This window comes from Sphaeramia orbicularis, chromosome 5 (assembly GCF_902148855.1).
Source record: "Sphaeramia orbicularis chromosome 5, fSphaOr1.1, whole genome shotgun sequence".
Taxonomy (NCBI): Eukaryota; Metazoa; Chordata; class Actinopteri; order Kurtiformes; family Apogonidae; genus Sphaeramia; species Sphaeramia orbicularis.
In genome coordinates this window covers 33,529,819-33,546,085 of record NC_043961.1, presented here as the reverse complement: position 1 = coordinate 33,546,085, position 16,267 = coordinate 33,529,819, and the positions used below count along the sequence as shown (strand labels likewise).

General features: G+C 37.9%; 1 protein-coding gene and 1 pseudogene across 1 annotated transcript; one reads left to right on the top strand and one right to left on the bottom strand.

Annotated features, from left to right (window-relative positions):
• The window catches only part of LOC115419711 (ubiquitin-like modifier-activating enzyme 1), a 51,620-nt pseudogene extending 43,856 nt beyond the window's left edge, over window positions 1-7,764 (top strand).
• Window positions 7,765-8,228: 464 nt separating this feature from the next.
• LOC115419706 (PAK4-inhibitor inka2-like) lies at window positions 8,229-10,628 on the bottom strand. The gene is made up of 3 exons (XM_030134655.1): window positions 10,528-10,628; window positions 10,376-10,420; window positions 8,229-9,278 (listed from the first exon to the last, which is right to left on the bottom strand). The coding sequence occupies exons 2-3, from the start codon at window positions 10,376-10,378 to the stop codon at window positions 8,349-8,351; spliced, it is 933 nt and encodes a 310-aa protein (XP_029990515.1). The 5' UTR covers window positions 10,379-10,420; window positions 10,528-10,628; the 3' UTR covers window positions 8,229-8,348.
• Between the last annotated feature and the right edge of the window lie 5,639 nt (window positions 10,629-16,267).

Sequence of the window (16,267 nt, the reverse complement as noted above, 5' to 3'; positions counted from 1 at the left end):
GACATGGCATTTTCAGACTCTTTAGATTTGAAGACCCTGGTGCTAAAAGTACTGAAATCACCAAAAAGTCTGTTAAAAATATTCATAGGGTGGACTTAGCTAAACAAATATATGTTTATATGCTCAACTTGAATTGTCCAAAAATATGACTTTAGTACTTTTAGCACCAGGGTCTTCATTTGCAGAATGGTGTTGTGTACTATATGTTCATTTCAGTTTCCAGTTCTATTGAGCCGATGGAAAATTAAAGACTGTGCAGAGAAATCACTGTAAAAATAATAAAGAGGTCAACATGGTGAAGGGTAGGACATGTATCCTGCAAACAAAACGTGCTTTGTTTGAAAACTAAAGACCCAGACACCCGGTCAGACTTTAGAAGAAGTATGCGTTGACTGTGTCTCCATAACCCAAACCCTATGAGTGGTGGGAGAGTGAGGGATAGTCAGAAAGTTCCCCTTGGCTGCTGGAGCAGAGATAATTGGACCCAGGTTTAGCCGGAGTTTTGGTATTCACATCCTGAGCCAAGTTTTGATCTTCACAACTTCTCCTGCCAGACAGCGCCTGTGCAAACACAGTCATCTGAGCAAATGACATATTTTGACTCATTTTCTGCATGTGAGAATTCTTGACCCATCTCAGGTCAGGTGATGTTTTCCTCTAGTTGTGCACGTGTGACTAATGATGTTTATGGTAAACGCGTGATGACCAATATCTGTCTAGTGGCAGCAGAAACGGCAGCATTTATGTTTCACGGGTGTAGATGGATGTGACCAGACCTTAGAAGTGTGTACTCTGTCTTTGTTTTGAGGTCAAAGGTCAATCCTATTGGACTAGAGACATGGAGTAGCTGTGGGGTCAGCACACTGAAAACCTGATCTCATGAGATGTGAGATGTTTGAAAGCAGAACTGTCGGGTGTCAGTGGAGCCTGAGGCAGGATAAAGTCATATTTTGAACTTTGTGACGATAACTTAATGAATGGCTGTCTGTTAAATTTCACCTGAAGTCACAAGGCTCTCATCGCTCTTCTTTTGTCAAACGTTGAAGATGTATCAGATGTACGACTGAAGACGTCCTGTTGATTTGACCTTTTGCACTTTAATAAAAAAATTCAGCAAGTGTGTTTATACAAATATGTAGAACTGTATCAAAGAAAGATGGTTATTGGCAAGTGATATGGTTTTTCTATATTTAATTATTGTAGTCCATGAAAAATATGAATAACTAGTGCCCGTGGGGAACCACAGGTCATATTAATGCCGATATCTAGGGACTGAAGTTAGTAAATGTGTCGTTCCTGGTTTAATCTTCATTTCCCATCATGCAGTGTGGTACTGTGCTCCTGGTCAACCAAGTTACATGATTGTAAGTCTATCGTATTCCAAAATGACTATTATTTCCCAAAATATTCGGTCCTATCAACGTGCCGAGATATTTAATGTGGAGATGGGACTATTCCTGAACTGTAGGTACCAAATTTGGCAGTTAAAAACATCTACATTTCTCAGAACTGTGCAGATACACACACACATACACACACACACACACACACACACACTCTGACACCTTCCAGTATTATGATATAGATACTATCATGTCATCCATGGAGCCCAAAAGTCATTGTCAAACTTCTTACAAAACTCAAAAATGTGTTGACGTTAGTGGTACAAAAATGATAAAACCTAAAGCTTTTCTTTTAAAATAACATTTCTAGTATGTGCGTTAACATAGAAACTTTTAAGGCAATTAAAAATATCCATTCAAACTTTTTCTCAATGTATAAAATCCTACAGATCCTGCAGCGTTTCTTGAAAAATTCTTAGATTGTCATTTCACTGCAAAGAGCAGAACACTTATGTTCACACACTCACAGGTCTTTGTAAGCAATATTTTTACTTTCATAAAATTGTCACTAATATATACTATTTTCTCTCCCGTACTTTGACATGGCTGCTGTAAGCTTTTGTCGTCATGTGGCCTCCGGCGGCGGCGTCTGTCGTCGTCTGTCTGTCGTCCATTACAAAAATTTCAATCGTCTTCTTCTCCCAAACTACAATTCCGATTGACTTCAAACTTGGTATACAGCTTCTTTATGATGATGTCAACAAAAGTTAGTGAAATTATTTGGATCTGGATCTGATTCTGGATTTGGTGCAACTTTGAAAAAAATCCCCATTATAAGAGATAGGAAGTGGATCGATGCAATAACTCAGTAAATATAAATGATATCAAGTGTAAATTTCAACAGTCCAGCCCTGATGGGGAGATGACCAAAACATAATGTCCACATGCTGATCAGGATCTTCTTCTGGATCCGGGAACTGACGGAAAATTTAACATGGGCTCTTATGGGGAAAAAATTTCAATCGTCTTCTTCTCCCAAACTACAGTTCTGATTGACTTCAAACTTGGTATACAGCTTCTTTATGATTATGACAACCCAAGGTATTGAAATTATTTCCATCCGGATCTGATTCTGGATTTAGTGTGACTTTGAAAAATTTCCCCATTATAAGAAATAGGAAGTGGATTGATACAATAAATCAGTGAGTATCAATGATATCAAGTTGGAATTTGAATTTTTTACAGATCTGATTGGAATATGACCAAAACATGGGCTATTTCTGTAATATAATAAATACACAGAACTGGGTGATAATAAATGGCATCTGGATACATTTCCCAAAGCTTTTGATTTGGCCGGTAAGCTACAGGGCCATTGGTTCTATTTTTGTATAAGCATAGGATGACTATAAAACTGTGATACACATCTCACATAGATCGTGCTAAAGGAAACACCTACTTGACCTCATTGCAGCTTGTTCGGGTCGACGCTGCATCTTTCAGAGAGCTGCTGAGTGCTTTCAGCTGCCTTATAACACAGTGATGAAACATGTAGCCTGTCTGTCTGTGAGTGTCCAGGACCCTTGTTATAGACCCAAACCTATTCTGCACATCCCTCAAAACAAGTGGTACTTCATCTGTCAACTTTGTCTGTGTGTCTTGGCGTGTGTAATGTGTCTATCTGCAGGTCGCAGGAAAGAAATACACCCTTTGGGATGACTTCCATGTTGACGGCAGACGTGGCGATCAGCAGGAAATGACCTTGGGAGATCTGTTCCAGTATGTCAAGGTACAGCCTCCTTAATTCCTCTCTGGGAGGAAACACAAACTTTCTTTACACCCGGTGCTACTGAGTGCATATTTTATACTTAGTTTTTTTTTCCTAAACCTGTTCACCTTCCTCCATTGCACACAATGGCCATTGTTTGAAATGATTGTTCTCTTAACACCTTCCATTCACAACTTCAGGACTTTTTAAACCCCTATCCTGACAATGCCTTTGTAGAACCACTGGCTTTCTTCCAATGATAGAAGAATCAGTCACTTATTATTCACTTCATACAGTATGTGCTCTACATACCAACCACATCTTCTGCATGTGAATGAATACATCCAACTACAATCTATAGTAATTTAGTGAAGATTTGTATTAATCAATATTAGTTGCAAATGAATTTAGATAACATTTGTGTTCTTGCACCACTAACACAAAGGGAGACACAGTGGTTCAGAGTGACGACTGTAATGATTTAATGATAAGGGACTAATACGGTGAAAAAACTATAATAGATAAGTAAACAAAATACATGTTTCAGTTTTTGTCTTAATTTAGTCAAAGGAAGTTGATTATGATGGTTGATTTCTGAGTTCAGGACAAAATGATGAAACCTCTTTATTGCAAGTTTGACTTTTATTTTAATTCTTACAACTTTAATTGTTGTATTTTATCATCAACATCAGTTAAGACAAGCAAAAACAAGTGCAGTTTTCACTTCCACCACTCTATAGATCTTCGTATCATTTACTAACAATCACCTTATCTGACTCTAACATATATAACATTCATTCATTCATTCATTCATTCATTTTCTGAACCGGCTTTATCTTCACTAGGGTCACGGGGTTCGCTGGAGCCTATCCCAGCTACTTATGGGCGAAGGCAGGGTACACCCTGTGCGAGTCGCCAGTTCATTGGAGGGTTGACATAGTATATATATTACATATATAACAGTTATCAGAAACTAGGTTTAAGATCTGCATACGACAACATCCCTAGAAACAAAATTTGATAATACACTACAAATACTCTATAACCCTGAGTAATAGTCTACGTGTATGTAAGCACATGCAGTGATTTAGTGTAAACTTGCTGTGGTGCTCTTACAAACAGTATGCATCACAAATACACAACACATTACACTATGTCAATACAGTAAGTGTTATGTGGGTCAATTGCAAGTGAAGTTTCTCATCACTCACAGTCTGTTTTTTATCCTTTTAATAGTCACTTCATTTTTTTGATTCAGTGTTTGCTCTGTGGAAACAAAGGGAAAATAAATTGGCAAGACTTCTTATTTGCTTCAGGTTCTGTTTAACCTTAGAGTGACCAAGGTTCCCGTGTTTGTTTTTTGAGACACATTGCAGAGCTTCCTGAACTTCTGAAGTTGTTATCATCACATTTTTAGCTCCATGGAGTCCTGTCTTTGCAAACACTATTCCACCCACACTTCTTTTTATTCCTTAACTTGGTTAGTTTTGTGCTGCAGATGGAAGTACATTACCAGAGATGAAGGATGGCCCATCTCAACATAGTTTTTATTTGTGATGTGTCTTTTTGTGTAGGAAAAGTATGACTTGGAGGTCTGCGGTCTCTTCTACGGACCAGCTATGCTATATCTTGGGCAACAGGAGAGGCTCAATCAGAGGTAGGTGCAATTAATAGAGATAAACCTTGATTTTGCATAAGCATGACTACACATGACATGTAACCCTACACATAAACAATCACAGCAAGCAGCCTCCCATTGTTTGTTTAGAGGTTAATGGCAGGATGAGGTGTTTCCTCTGTTGACACACTCACACGATGCATCACTACACACTGATGACTGAGCCTGCTCCTGCTCAGGTTTCTTTCTGTTTGTTGAGAAACACAGCTAAAGAGTTAAATTAGTGTCAACTTTTTTTCCGCATCAGGAAAACCTGGCTGTTTGGGCCTGTTTGGCTCAGCAGCACATTAAAGACACGTTTCATAAGCCCTACAGTGTTAGAAACGAATCAGTTGTTTCATGCTGTGAACTCTTCTCATCAGTTAAAAAAGTGAGTCAGAGCAGAAAATGGACCCTCAGGCATGTTTTGATCCCAGAAAGGGGGAAAAGCGGCAATAAATCATATGCAACCTATAAATTATGTAACATACTACGCAGCTGAAATATTTGACTATTAGTCATTTTTGCATACACCATGCTGTGATGCCTTGTTTTTCTTGTAACACGCCATGTGTGATGTGTTTCTACTTCTTCTTTTTGAGACCACAAACAGCAGATCTCTTGGGAGTTGGTGTTGTGGTAAGATTAAGCCACAGGGGCAGAGGGGGGTAGTGCTGGCCATGTGGACAGCTGGCCCGTCATGACAAATGCCCCTCCAATAGTCACTTCCTGTGCAGTTGCCCAGCCCCAAACGTCCTGTGTTGGCCAAGCAGTGGGTTCTAAACACTGGAAAGAAAAAAATAAAATAAAATAAGGAATAATAAAGAAAAACTGACAATTACAAAAGAATATTTAATTTATTTTTATCAAAGACCTTGAAAATTCCAAAATAACTTGAGTCTACAAATATGTAACATCAAATTTCATAGTACAACAATGCATGATACTCTAAAACAGAGGTCACCAACCCTGGTCATACATCTAAAACATGCAGGATAGGAGATCTCGAGAACCACGGTTGGTGACCCCTGCTCTAAAAGAACAAACGAGTGATTTTTAGTGAAGCAAGTATTTCTCAAACATGCTTATTGAATATCATTTTCAGCCACAGATTTTGATAGGTGTGTCTGCGATTGTCTCAAAATAAACATATGTTCATTGTGTGATAATCAAAAGTGTTCCAAAGGACCATGTCACCCAGTGTAGCGGTGTGACTCACTAATCTAGTACTTCATCATTTCGAACAATGCATAACAGTTTCATACAATGCTAAATTACACAGCACGGCCCAAAAAAAAGGGCCCGCTTGGGTTTACCTAAGCAATAGGTAGTGATTAATATGTTTTGGCTGAAACAAGTATTTTAACTCTTTAACTGAGGCAGTGAGTATGTTCTCATCTTCTCAGTTTGATAGAGAGCATAAAGATTGAATGATGCCAGGAATCAATAGGTTCATATTGTGAAACAGTGGTTCAGGGAACATAAGACATCAGTTTTACTCATGGATTGGCCTTTACAGAGTCCAGACCTGAACTCTATTGAAAAACTTTCAGATGTCCAGGAGAAGACTTTACACATCAACACACCAACATCAATATAAGAATTTGATCTCAAATAAATGTCTTTGTAGGTTCTCATTTGCCCAGGTCATCATTCTTCTTGGTAGCTCTTCAAAAGAGCTAAGCCAGTCCGGTTGAACAGAGAAGAACTACAAAGAAAAAATATCAAATAAATGGCAATGCTTGGCATAAAGGATGTCATGGTGAACGTGTCCTGTAATCAAAGATAATGGCTGTCCAATTAAATGTCACATGTGTGACTTTTTTTGGGTAGTGTTTATCAGGCTGTGCAAAACTAGATCAGTTTAGAGTTGTTTTTGTATTAATTTGTGATAATGTATATACACAGATGCTAAGATACAATTAAATATGGTGTGTTTTTACAGTGTGTCTGATGTGGTGAGGATGGTAACCAAAGCAGACATCCCTCCACATAAGAAGATGCTGGAGCTGATCCCCTCTTTTGCTGAAGACGAAGATTCAGAGTCAGTTCCAGCGATCCGCTATAAGCTGCCGTGATGTCATCAACAGCAAGAGTCCATCAAATGAAAGGAGTTCAGGGTTTCAGCTAGAAGTAGCAAACTCAACAACGGATCATTATATCATAAAAAAGAAATTGTTATTGTTACGGCGATTGACTCTATAACTGTTTAGAACAAAAGCTTGATATTTGAATGACAAGTGTCTATTTGTCTCATTTGTTAGGTAGTGAATTCATTGTACTGGCATAATGTTACCTTTTTTAATGTGAAATAGTCATTTAATATGTAAAATTGTGCAATTACACTGCCATATCTGCTGTTCCAGGAAAATAACATCAACTTTACACTGAGTGATTTCCTCATTTGGGGTTTTTATCACCTTATTACTTGTAAGAAAAGTGGAAGTTCCCGGTGTATTGTTACCAAAAAGTACAATCAGAGATTTGTTTGCTAACATTTGGATTTGATTTACTTGCAAAAAGTGTGTCTTTTGGGAGTTGAGGCTAAAAGGGTAGTGGCGATGCTCGCCAAGGCATATGGATTACATGATTCTGGGGCAGTGCTGGACTAGTTTCAAGGTCTAATTCAGGTCACACTGACCACGATATTAAAGGGGTGCGTGGAGAACAGGGAGCTGGCACAGTGCTTTTGTGATCTAGAGCACTCTTGCCATCTGGACACAGCTGTTTTGAGTAAATCCTGCTCCACATATGTGTCCATGTGGAGTCTTAGAATGGAAAAGCTAGAATCATCTACAGGGCTTTCACCTATCCTCAGATGCCTTTTGTGCATGTGCTGCAGTTCTACTCTGTATGTTTCACTTCACACCCTCACTTTATGCATGAGAATCTGTGTACTTGTTTTCACAATTTAATTATGGCTGTGATTAAGGGATGTGGTTTATGATTAAATTATGCTGTAACAATAAATAAGTGTATCTAAGAGGAACCATTTATATGTATGTACTTCACTTGTTGCCTTCAGTTCCCTTCCCATCTTTGCAATACTTCAATTCACAGAAAGACATTTTACTCTGATAACCACACCACACCCTGCCTCCCATTTCTAGCCACATAAGAGTCTTGGATTTACAAGGCTGACAATGCTACGAGTATTTTACTGTGTGGGTTTTTCTAAATGATTCGCTTCAGATGCTGAGTCGAAAAAAAAAACAAAAAAACACTTGTCAGTTGAATTCATGCTCATTCTCTAAAACTGTCAAACTACTCAGTAACTAAGCTTAAAAGATGACACCAAATACTGCATTCATTACAGGGTCTGACAGACACTTGTACCACAAAATACCATTCGTTATGAGGGAATAAAATAGAGCCTCGACAGTTTGTCATTTGATAGGTGCCTATAATAACTTGACAGCATTTACAGTTGTTTGAACACATGCAGGAGCAGAACACATTGTATTAAATAGAAAAACTTTATTCTAGAAACATCAACATTGTGGACATTGTTTCCATTTGTGGAAATTGAATGACCTCACATGAATCTGTGTTAAAACATCAGTCCAAGCTGAAGCCTTTCTCAAATGTATCCAATGATGTCATTGCATATGATGGGCTGTCGGCTTCCTGTCTTCATTAGAGCTGTGAACTGGTAGAAGTCATTGTCCATTTCGTGAATGCCAGTGTGTGACTGGTGAAAGAAAGGTTTCAGAGCCTGGAGTCCCACAGGACAGGACATCCGTTTGGGAGCCTCTGCTGCTCTGTTGACCCTTACGGCGTCTGCTGGCCTCGGCCTCACCTCCACACTTTTAGACACCCCAGCCAGTCTCCGCCGCATGTTGACCAGAATGTCTTTGGCGAGCCGTCGACCCACACTGGGTTTCAGTTCTGCTGGCTCTGGACACTCTGGAAGGTCCATCCAGTTCTTTATTAGATCAGCAAAACTATTGTCACCCAGAACTAAAGGTTGTCTGTTTCTGCTGCGACTTAACAGCGACGTTGTCCAGTCCTCTGGCCCACTGGCCTCAAATGAAGTCCAGCGTTCCAGGCATGCGTCTGAGGTGGATTTGGGCCGGATTCGCCCTGAGGATCCTCTGTTTGTCCGGAGACAGGCAGAAGAGGAGACTCGCACATTTCTGGTCCTTCTTAGCACCACACCTTCATCCTGCCACGAGGCTTCAGAGTAACCAGAGTCAAAGTCCAGGCTCTTCTCGCTGCTTGGAGAGCCCTGTGCCAACCGCTCGTGCTCCTCCTGCTCTTCCTCCTCTTCCAAAGGACTGGCCAGGCAGCAGGCAGAGTCATAGGTGCCGGCTTCACTGGCCTCAGAAGTACGAAGACGAGTGATCCGCTCCTGCTGTGCCTTTTGCTTACAGAACCGCGTCACAGCGAAGGACCGAACACATGGTTCACTCAGTGGCCTTGGTCTGTTTATCTGCTTCAGATCCTGCAAGGACTTCATCATGCACTGCATCTGGTCCCGGAGGCAGTCGGTAGAGTCTCCTAAACACAGCTACACAAGGAGACAGAGACAACAATTTAGTGGTGCAAGCAGTATTTAAAACATTTTTTAAGCAAAACCTCTGTCAAAACAAGTTTGAAGGAAAAAAACAAAACAAAAAACAAAGAATGGTTGACTTCTACAGCAGACCACGGAGCAGTTCGGCTGCCTTCCAACATATCCCATCATGCTCTGGCCCTTCTCGCTGGGGCTTGAACAGTTCCCTGTGTTATATCCAGAACTGGGCCAATAAGATTTTTACCAGCTGAGATCACTCGGCTCAATGACCATATAACAAGTGAAGCATTCCTGACGAAACCTCAGAGCAGCTTTATGGAAACAGTCCTGCTCAGCATATATTCCCCAAAATACTCAACTCACAGCTCTGAGAACAGGATGCACATTTTAAACAGGGAAAGTCCTAAGGCATAGAGGGGAAGTTTGGACAAAGTAGAGCTGAATCGTGGAGGAGTGCAGAGGCATATCCTCTCTGGACTCGTCTGCCCCACAGGATGTTGACTGGTCTGAATTATAAAACCGGACATGACTGCAACGTGTTGGAATTACACAATATGCATGTATAATTATGAATCACAACATTTTCCAGCCTTGAGATAAATGGAAACAATGTGATCCACGTGTCTTAGAAATCTTTAAAGCTTACTCAGTTTTCCCGTTGCAAAGATTTTTTTTTTCTTTTTTGCCTTACTCTTGCTGATGCTCTCTGCACTGCCAGTGTTTGGCTTGGGTAGTAAGAACACCACAATGCCATGATGTTATCACAGCTGTGGGTGCTGAACCATTTGGACCCCGGGGGAGACTTATCTGACATACAGAGACATCCTCAGTGGGACTCTGTGGTCTGTCTGTACTTTATAAAATACCCTGTTCTCCTTGGCTGCCCTCACACAACAGGGAGAAGCAATTCACCAAGTTGTGCGCATTTAGCAGGAATGGAATGGTCTGAATTAAGCATGACTAGGACAGTAAAAAAAACAAACAAACAAAAAAAAAGTATAAAAAAGAAGCCAAAAACCTAAAATAAACAAACACAACAAATCAAACCAATGAGTCTACTTTAAAACAAAAAAAAAAAGGAAAACACTTACCATTATTTTTGTATCTGCACTGAAGTTCAAAGTCCTGATGATTTTCTGCAACAAAGGGAACATATGCACTTAATAAGTGAGTTTTTCTTTTTACAGATGTCATTGCACAACTTAAAGCCTCCAGTCCACAGAGCCAAGGCAATAACACTCACCTTTGTATTTAGTTCAGCTTTAATCCAAGTCTCCAACTAGTCCACAAATGTGCAGCTGTTGGAGGATCTTTCTAGTCCTGCCTCCTCTGCAGCAGATGAAGGTCTGACAGCACACTTTGACGATGCTGAGCTTTAAGTTGCAGCAAATCAGGGCAGAGCGTCAAAAAAAAATCAGCCAATAGGACTTCGGCTTAAATAAGACCCCTCCCAGATGGGAAAATACAGCGGTTCCTCCATTGCGGTGGTTCGCAAACTTTTTTCCAGTGGAGTACCCTCTGAAATATACTTTTTTAGCCAAATACCTCCAACTCTCGCTTCAGCATTTTTGATTGAAAAAAAACTGGGCAAAATTTCTTCCTGTACCAAAGGCGTCTGTTAATATTTTTAGAACTTTCTAAACCAACAACATATATTTAACTGCAATGTATAAAAAATAACCAGTTTTTTAAAGTCAATTTTGTGTGCAAAATAAAAACTGAAAAGTGCCCTCCTTCATTAATAAGAAAAATAAATAAATTGGTCATTAATTAATAAATGAACCATTCATCAACATCAACAAAAAATAATTAATTAGCTGCTTAAACTCATCTTGAATAATATAGAATAGAAATGTATTTAAAACGTAACCAAAGCTTAAACAAGATGACTGACGATAAAACTATTATATGTATGTATTTATTGTGTTTCATATTTCAACATTAATTCTCATTATTTATTTTGTATTCCGTACATGATGACTATTTAATGTATTTAAAAAGTAATAATAATAAATAAAAATTCAAATACCCCCTGGCTTCCTCCAAGTACCCCTGGGGGTACACGTACCCCACTCTGGGAACCCCTGATCTATTGTATGATCAACAAGTGTAGCTGTTTAATTAGTTAACTTAATGATATAATAATGAAATATTCATCAACTATTTGAAGGATTATATATTTAATAATATACTCCTAAATTATTTATTAAACTCACAATAATAAATACATGCATTGTTTTGCAGTTCAGATCCTCAGTTCTCTGAAGTTCCATCTCTACAGAATGAAACGCCACTGTTGTAGCAGTGATCTTGGTTCTTCATGCACAGACACACATCTACTACATATGTTGATTTACTGACATCTACATGTCGCCACCTTGTGGATGTTTGTAAATAGGACCCTCCAGGTCGCCTCTCTACTTCCACTCCATTTGTTCACACCCTTCACTTAAGGGTCTGTTACTTGCATTGAGTCACAGCATACAGCCTCATTCACCATTCTGTACTTGACAAGTCCTGTCAAATGCAGATGTTGTATTTGCATTGAATTTAAGCTGGTGTTTCATTTGCATTTGAGTAAACTATTCATGACTCCAATGCTGCACCTCACTACTTTAGATGTAAACACCACTTTGTATTGAAATTCAAGCAGCGACACCCTAAAACCTGACACTTTAACCCTTTCATGCATAAATTATGAGAACCTTAATCATTTTTTTTTAATTTTTTTTCCTGAGGGTTTTTATTAGTCTTTAACCATAAAAAACAATGCAATTGATTTTTTTCTTATGAACCTATTTTTCATGGAGTTCCAAAAATGTTCACTCAGCTGGACACCATGCATTTAATTTTTGAATCAAAGAAATATGTATTTACTGATATGTTGGTGAAAACTAAAAAAAAAAAAAAAACAACATTGTTAATGCTGCTAATCTGATGTTTTTTGTCACATTTTAACATATTCCAGTACTAGTCACTACTCACTTCATGGAGATAATATGCAAAACAAAAAAAAAAACAAAAAAAAAAAGCAAAAACAAAAACTTTTTGTTTAAAAAAACCTGTTAATTACAGTATAATAGGAATATTAAGCAATTGATTTACACTCAAAGATGTTAGTGCAGATCAGGTTTATCAAGAACAGCAAAGTTACAGTAATGGTATGAATTACAGTGTATGAGATGGTGCATAAGCGTCCACTGTGTTGGAACTAAACCAACAAAAAACCAACAAAACCCATGAATATACGTATAACAGAACAGCTTTGAACAGCTGTCCATTGGAGTGACCACTATGCATGAAAGGGTTAAATCAATCTGAATGAATGAATGAATGAATAAATAAATAAATAAATTTAGAAAAAAACCTTTTCCCTCTAAAAAAAAAAAAAAAAAAAAAAAAAAAAAAAAAAAAATACTAAAGGGTTTCCTTTGGTACTGGGGGAAAAAAAAAAAAAAAAAGGATTTGACCAAACTCTCTTTTAACTTCCCATATCTTGTTTCACCTAAATCAGATATTCTAAATCTGAAATAAATTTCTCCAGCACATTAGTATTTAGATATATGCAGGAGGTGAAAAATATGCATTAGCAGCATATTACACCAGTGTTTCACTTCTTCCAGTTCTAAATGATCAAATTTCAGACCACTTTAAGTCCTGACAGAAAAACATGGTGCAGCCCATAGTAATGAAAATCTGAACACTGGAATTTCCATTGGACCCCAGATTGGAGAACTCATTGGTGATCATGTATTCCCCTCAAAGCTCAGCTCTCTGGAATGAACAGACCGAGATTAATTTATGCAAGTGGTGCAACATGTTCTGGTCAACCACAGAGCCCAAAATTCAGATCCAGTTGCAGACTGAGACACAAAATTCATTTCCTCCACTTTCACCTTGATTTTTTTTTCACCCAGGCTGATGTAAGTGATGAACATAGTGAATGATTTTTTCATATTTCTGAAATGGAAACCAGGGACCAAGGTGCTTCAACCCAAACATGATGGTGTTTACTGTGTTTTTAAGAATAAGTGTCTGAATCAGATTTTTTTTAACAATTCTGAACCAAACTGGCTCTTCTACTGAAGTTCATTATTTGTTGGGCTTGATTTATATCTGTAAATAAATGACAAATTTAGCATGTTATCTTCAGATTATGAATACACAGTAAGTCTTTGGTTCAAGATTGGAAATTATTATTCTTTTTTCCAACAAATGTTCACATAACTCAATTCTGACATACTGGATATATAATAGGGCATCTCAAAAATCACTTTTCTCTTCAGATCACGGTGTTATTTAAACCAGTTAATCTCCAACATGATAATAGCCCCCCCAAACAATTTCAGCAAAATCCGTCAACGTTTGACCCCCCCACCACAAAGTATGAAGGGCCCATCAAAAAACGCCAAAAACGCTCATTTTAACCCAGAAAATCACATATAATGAGGTCCACAAATTGCTTTTTCTGGTATTTTACAGCGTCCCTGTAATATCAACTTCATAGATTATTGTATCAGGTGATATATAAGTGAAAATAAGGTGATTTTAAGATAAAATAACTCAATTATAGGCTAAAAAGTTATAGAAAGAAGTTCAGAACAGTAAATCTAGTTTTCTTAACCCCCTTTTCAGCAAAATACAGGTTTTAGTTAAAGACAAATATAGTTGAACACTTAAATAATAAGGCTAAATACAAGATTTAAGGTTGCATAAATCAAAAACTTTAATGATGACATGGTTCTGATAATCTGGACATACTTTTATAAATGTGCATGTCACAATTTATTCAGATATTACTCGTTCTATAGTTTCTCTTCCATTTCATTCTTGAGAAACTCTGGTAGCTTGATTTTGTGGGAACCAGACACTAAGATGATGTTCCTTCTGTGGGCACCATCCATGGCTGCACTCTCATAGTCACACCTATGGGCAATTTAGATTAATCAATTATGTCTTTGGATGGTGGGAGGAAGCCGGAGTACCCGGAGAGACCCCACACAGACAAGGGGAGAACATGCACATTCCACATAGGAAGGTCCTGGGGGTGCTTCCAGCCATGCCCCATCCATGCCTAGAAGGTCAAATATCTGCCAGGACTGGGGTCCCACAAGATCATCCAGGTCAGGCTGCTGTCCATGCAGGAACTTCTGTGTGGGAAAAGTGGGCTTTCCTCTAGTGCACAGGTGTCAAACATGCAGCCCGAGGGCCAAATCTGGACCACCAAAGGGTTCAGTCTGGCCCCTGGAATGAATTTGTGAAATGCAAAAATTACACTGAAGATATTAACAGTCAAGGATGTTAAAAGAATTTTACGTCAATTCAATCTAAAAATGATCAGACCAGTAAAATACTATCATAATAACCTATAAATAATGAAAACTGTAAATTTTTCTCTTTGTTTTAATGTAAAAAAAAGTAAAATTACACAAATGTTTACATTTACAGACTAGCCTTTTGTTAAAAGAATGTGAATAACCTGAAATCTCTTCAAAGAAGTATGTGGAATTTTAATAATATTCTGTTATTTAATGTTTTGTGTATTTTTAGATCCACTGTGACCTCTAAGTTGTGATGCATATGGATAAATAATAAACTAAGGTGTAATAATGTTAACATTGCACTTATTTTCCTTAAGAATTTTCAGGTTGTTCATGTTATGTTAGAGTACAATTCATAGATGTAAACATTTTCATCATGGAATTTTACTTTTTTCACTCAAAAGTTATTTTCCTATTATTTATATAATTTTACTGGTCCGGCCCACTTTATATCATATTAGGCTGAATGTGGCCCCTGAACTAAAATGAGTTTGACACCCCTGCTCTAGTGAATACTGCAGGTTTGGGGTTGTCCTGCAGTTGTCTTGCCATGACTGCTTTGGTTTCTATTGGTACTTCTTTATCAAAGACATTTAGTACCACAAGAGACTGAGTCAGGTACCACATGTGACGCAGTATGGATGTCTTTACTTTAGGCACTTTAGTATCCATTTAGTATCCATTAAGCATGGAAATGCATTTAAAAACAGCATTTTTTGACGTTTTTTGATGGACGCTTCATGCTTTGTGGTGGTGGTGGGGGGGGGGTCAAACGTTGATGGATTTTGCTGAAATTTTTTGGGGGGGCTATTATCATGTTGGAGATTAACTGGTTTAAATAACACTGTGATCTGAAGAGAAAAGTGATTTTTGAGATGCCTAATATATAATCAGCTGTCTAGTTTAGTCAAGATCAGTTGTTTTCCCTCCAATATGAATCCTCCAGTTTATTAAGAAAACCAGATGACTTCACCTCAAGGTCCACTTGTTTTTCTCAAGTTTTAATCATGTCACGGTCTTTATGAAAAAATACTTTGCTTACTTTAGAATTACACAATTCCTTGTTACAGCCTAGGTTTAATAGTTTGTACTAAGAACAACATTGGCCCGAACATGAAGAAGCAGTTTTTGTATCTGGGTGCTTCTATGAAACTGGGTTCACTTTGGTACCTGGCTCTGAGCCATCCCAAAATTAATGAATTTTTAATAAAATATTGGGGCCAAAAATAGGACCAAAATTGGGAGATGAAAAGCTACCTAGGTATCAGTGTATTTGATCTTTGAAAACATGGCTTGAAATGGTCTTATATACTGCTATAAATAAAGACACTGTGTTAAATTTGATGATCCTAGTGATTTTTCAAATCAAATTTCAAATCAAATTTTTTCAAACGTGTGGGTTTCATGTGTAATCCATTAAACACAAATTAATTGCGAGTGATTTGCAACAGCGGCTATTTTTGTGAAACACTCTGCCCTGCATAATCAATTCCCAAAATGTACCTGAGAGAATTAAAACATATTAGAAAAATAGTAGCACATAATTTTCATGTCCTTTTTACTGTGTTACATGCAAATTGTTGTATAAAAAAATTATATAAAAATGTGTTTAATCTGAAAATAGCTTCTCTTTCATCTCAGTAATAGACCCAAAGTGCTTCC